General features: G+C 34.8%; 1 protein-coding gene across 1 annotated transcript in view; it reads left to right on the top strand.

Moving 5' to 3' along the window:
* Positions 1–4,373, top strand: part of LOC110020010 (uncharacterized protein At1g04910) — a 39,710-nt gene extending 35,337 nt beyond the window's left edge. The window contains exons 8-10 of the mRNA XM_020717951.1: positions 2,221–2,388; positions 3,085–3,275; positions 4,013–4,373. Coding sequence (XP_020573610.1) covers positions 2,221–2,388; positions 3,085–3,275; positions 4,013–4,139 — 486 coding nt within the window. The 3' untranslated portion in view covers positions 4,140–4,373. The remainder of the gene's footprint in view (positions 1–2,220; positions 2,389–3,084; positions 3,276–4,012) is intronic.
* The last annotated feature ends 809 nt before the right edge of the window (positions 4,374–5,182 follow it).

Here is a 5,182-nt window from a genome sequence, read left to right on the forward strand (position 1 = left end):
ATATATATATATCACAATCGTGTCGACAGCAGTAGCATGCTCTGCTAAGGTTTCGCTCGATGGCGATTCCTGGCGGTGATTCCTCGATTTCTCACTTTTTCTCCGTCGTCTCACGCGATGATGTTTTCACGCCCTTGCAGACGTCCTCCTGTCGACGACGCTCGCTCACGTCGTCTCTGTACTCGACGACATCTCACCTTTTCTCGACGACGCTCGTAGCTCTCGTACTCGACGACCCCATAGTTGACGACTCGCGTCTTCTCTCATCCGCAGTCGACGACTCGAGTTGTTTCTCGTTCTCTTTCGCCCTGCCCGACAGACATTACCTACTCGGCTTGCGTCTCTCACCCGCAGTCGACGATTCGTAGCTCTACTACCTCCAAAGTTTGCTCGATTTTTCCAGCGGCTCGCCTAGCTGCTCTGGAGATGGTATCGACGATCCATTCCTATGTCACTGCACTTGCCAATGACTTTCCTATTCCTACTCGTGCTCCTTCAATCCGATAAAAGATCAGTTAGTACAACAAGTAGTTGCTTCTAATGTTCAACAACGTACACATGTCCGACACACTTTAGACCACCACTGATCAGGTGAGTCAACCTTCAGATGAGGAATGACAGGTCTATTCCATGAGGAAGAAGAAGAATGGTGGCCGACTCGAGCTCGGGAATTTATTAGATTATACATTGGTTACCACTGGCAATGTCACTCATCTTACCAATTTATTAGCTGACTCCTTCTCAAGAACTAGAGACAGAGGCAAGATAAAATTTGAGCTCTCTAGCTACCTGATATCCCGTATTTTGACACTTTTTGGTTTTTTCTTTAGGTCTCTCATGTATTTTTCTGTATTTTTTCTTTTTGGAACCATTTGATGTGGTGGTTATCGTGTGGTCAGGGTGTCATATATGGGCTAAAGTGTCATGTTTGGGCCCTCCCACACAATCTATCTGTATCCTAATTTCTATTTAATATATTAGTCATTGGACTTTCTCTCTCTCTCTCTCTCTCTCTCTCTCTCTCTCTCTATATATATATATTAGGCACCATGTTCATTAAGTAAAAATATATTTTATCAAACATGCACAAATCTTAATTCCAAAAATGAATGTAAGCAGTATTTCAACTTTGATCCAATTGATGGTGACTGACAGGAGGTTAAGAGAGAGAATTAGAATCCACTTAGAGAGAAAATGTGGTCCACCACTTATAAAATGGATATTTATTCATTTGATCACCATTGCTCTTACGAGCATTCTCAAATAAAATGATATTCGATTACATCTTTACTATGTAAATTATTTTATTCGGTAGGTGAAATCAGAGGTGATCGTTACACAAATCAATAGGCCACGGATAAAACCCCACAAATATCTATTTCAGTTATTATGAGTAATTTGAAAATGTTGTCATCGAGCAATCTAAATGATGGAATTGGTGAAATTAATCCTATTAGTGGCGAATGTAAGATCCGATTTTCTAGACTCAAGATTTATAAAGGTATTTTCTAAATATTTGCTGATCAAGAAAACTGCTTCCTTAAACGCATTTTTTTGTCCATTGTTTTGAAAAGTTATTGTATTTATCCTTTTGGCTTTTATATAGAACTGCAGATATACGTAGTTATTTATTCAAAGGTTTAATAAAATTTCATATTTCCTCTCAATCCTTAGATGCCATCGGATGTGAATTCTGTGAGTACTTTAATAGTTTTGCTGACCACTTTTAGCGGAAAACTTTTCTACGTTAAACCTGGATTATCACTTCAACAACCTTGTCACCTCTCTTTTTTTCTATGGATTAGTATGTGTGTGTGATTGTAGTCTTGTCAGATGTAATGTGTATTTGATTTCTTTTTGTGGTGTAAACCTTGATCTTTGCTGAGATTTTATATTTTCACTCAGATTTAATGTTTTTATTCTTTTTATTTTAGCGACCATTACATTATTGGTTGGAATTAAATAATCTTGTTTACTGTTTTTTATCAGATGTGACTAAACTTTGCCAAACTTGAGTGTTGGTAATATTGCAATTTTTATAATCAGAAATTATACTTTAAAAAAGAATGATTGCTTCCATGTCAGGGAACTTTGGGGGCTTTGCATATAGACTTTACGATGGTTGTGCATCATGTAATGTTACGGTCTTATCTTTCTCATGAGCTGCCAAATTTAATGGAATCCTCCTTTGCCTCAGAATTCTCTTTGAATGTTTTGCAGGTTGGAATGATGCTTAGAGGCATGGGATTTGACAACACGACCTCAATCTATGTTGCTTCTGGTATTATCTACAATTCTGAGAAGTATATGGCACCACTTCGGCAGTTGTATCCTCTTTTGGAGACCAAGGATACACTTGCTTCTTCAGAAGAGCTTACCCCATTTCAGGTTCTTGCTCTAGCAAACTGTTCCTTGCAGATCCAAGTTTATCTCAGCTTGTAATAGAAACTTGAATCTCTTGTGGGTCCGGAGCACATTGCTGCTGTTTTTTTCTCTATTGGCTCCTTTGTTTTCCCCCTTTAGCTACCATACTATTTTTCATAATATTCCCAAGTTTACAAAAAGGTTCATGACCTACGCTCTATTTTGATGAATGTTTTGGCTCTTATCTGGCAGTCCTTAGGGGCTATTTGGTTGCTTAATATTTTTGTTTTCTATTTCATTTTTGGGAGATTTACATACATACCAGTCAATTCCTATATATCCACATATCTAACACCTAAGCTTCAATTTTTTTTATATACATGCTACCTTGTCAATGCATGAAATAGCGTATTTCACTTTTTAAAATTTGAAAAGGTGGTATTTTTTATGTGATATGAAAGATTTGGGTGGTATACGTACATGCCCCTCTATATATATATATATATATATATATATATATATATATTAAGATAAAGCATGGTTGTTTTTGAAAACACTAAAAAAAATCTAAAAGTTTTTTGAGTGTCATAAAAAAAATAATTGGTTTATTTTTAAAAGTAAAATAAAAAAACACGTAAAAAATACATTATAAAAATGTAAAAGAAAATAAAAAACAAAAAACAAAACTGATCCCATGTTTTTGTTTCGTGCTCTATGCAGGGCTACTCGTCACGATTGGCTGCACTAGACTACACTATCTGTGCTCAAAGTGAAGTATTTGTGACTACTCAAGGAGGCAACTTTCCCCATTTCTTGATTGGAAACCGGCGGTTTCTTTATGGAGGCCATTCCAAGACCATTAAACCTGATAAGAGGCGATTAGTTTTGTCTTTGGAAAACCCCAATATCAGGTAAATTTCAATAAAAAAAAAAGTTAGTTTTTTAACTATTTGTTGGCAATGCATATCTATCTTTTTTTAAAAAAAATTGTTCCTGTGAAATTGGATGTCTTACAAAGACAAAAGTAATATGGTTAATGGAGAAAAATATACATGCCATGTGCGCCCTGCCCCATCATACTTTGATCAATGTAATCCTATGAAACGGGTCTGAAAAAGTAATTCGAGGAATAAGGTTTGGCACAATAAAAGGTTTAGTCTGCAATTACTTAATTCTCAGATTAAATAACATTTTTGGATTATTTTAGAATTGTTGTAGAATTAGCATTGCCACAATCTTGTTAGATTGATGCCTCATTTAGTTGATTCAGTTTTGCTTTTTGGTGCATAAGTAGGTAACACGTATGCCACAAATTGTGGCTTACATGGTTTCTGATGGTTAAGGGGAGAAAATTAGATTATCTTATTCACTAAACAGAGAAGCCTATTTTTAGGCGTATAGTATGAATACAATAGAAAGAAAATAATGAAGAGAATAATTGTCACTTTATCCTGATAAATGCATGCTATCCCAAAATGTATATTCCCCTAATACAATGATAATTTTAAACTGCTTGTTTTACCTCTAATTGCTCTGAAATTGTCTCAACAATTTTATTGCTGATGCTTTCAATTTAGAAAATCGTTTGAGGTTTCCTTTGATAAGCTGTAATCTCTCTTTTTGGTCCTCATATTTTTCTAATTTTCAGATGGGACAAGTTCAAGCGGAACATGCTGGAAATTCTCCATCATAGCGATGCGAAGGGTGTTGAGATGCGGAAGCCGAATGCATCCTTGTACATGTTTCCAATGCCTGACTGCATGTGTGCACACTAATGAACAAGTCTCCTCTTCATGCAGGGTTGGATTTGTAAGTATTCTCGACTTAGAAATTATTTGAAATTCTTTGAATCCTTGTGCAGTCCAGTTAAAATTGTCGCAATTTAGCTTTTTATATATTTAATTGGTTTAGGATTCCGGAAATCTTACTATTAGAGTCCATTCTAGTATGAAGAACAATCAGATCGATTTGTTGTATAACATTAGTTGCTAATTCTAAAAAAATAGTCTGATGCTAAGTTTTGTAAGAATCACATTTTATGCTGAATGGAGTATTTTCATCTTCTTGTTGGTTTAATCAAGTTTTTCAAGTTGTAAATCAGGATTAAGTTCATGCATGATACATATTATCTTGTCACTATTAGATCTCTTTTACTTGATTTGACTTAACTAGTAGTTCGTCATTTCTGTAGGCAATACTTTTGAATTTGCTTATATTTTAAAGCATTAATTTTATGGGGCAATTACATACAGACCACCTGAAACTTACTATTTACAAATCAACCGCCCTCTTTCATCCATTTTTCAAATTCTCACTCAAATGTCAAAATTCATTGGAAAACCCCAACCCTTTTTTTTATTATTTTTATCAAATTCTCAATAGTTATATTATAGCACAGATAAATAAATCGGTTTTGTAGTTCAAAAAAATCACCTGGGTGCTTAATTCATAAATATCAATGTTTCGGGTGGTCTATATGAAATTTTTCTTTTTTTTTGTTTTTTTTTTTTGAAAAAGTAAATTTTTATGTGAATAAATGAATTAGGCGGAGCTTCACTTTTTAATGAGTTACCGACTCTAATTAAACAAAGCTAGTCAGACTTGGTTCATTCTTTTGTCGGCTAGCTTTAATGTTTATTAAGTCAAATTATTGAGTACTTGATATTAAAACCTACATTGGAGCATGAATCTCGGTGCATTTTGGATGAGATAACCCTTGGGGTCAAATTCATGTTCATTTAAACTCCAATTTCAACAAATTTATAGTCTACTTGTACTTCAAGACGATATAAGCCCGACGACACAACACTTATTCGGT

Source organism: Phalaenopsis equestris, unplaced genomic scaffold (assembly GCF_001263595.1).
Source record: "Phalaenopsis equestris unplaced genomic scaffold, ASM126359v1 Scaffold000090, whole genome shotgun sequence".
NCBI classification, from domain to species: Eukaryota; Viridiplantae; Streptophyta; class Magnoliopsida; order Asparagales; family Orchidaceae; genus Phalaenopsis; species Phalaenopsis equestris.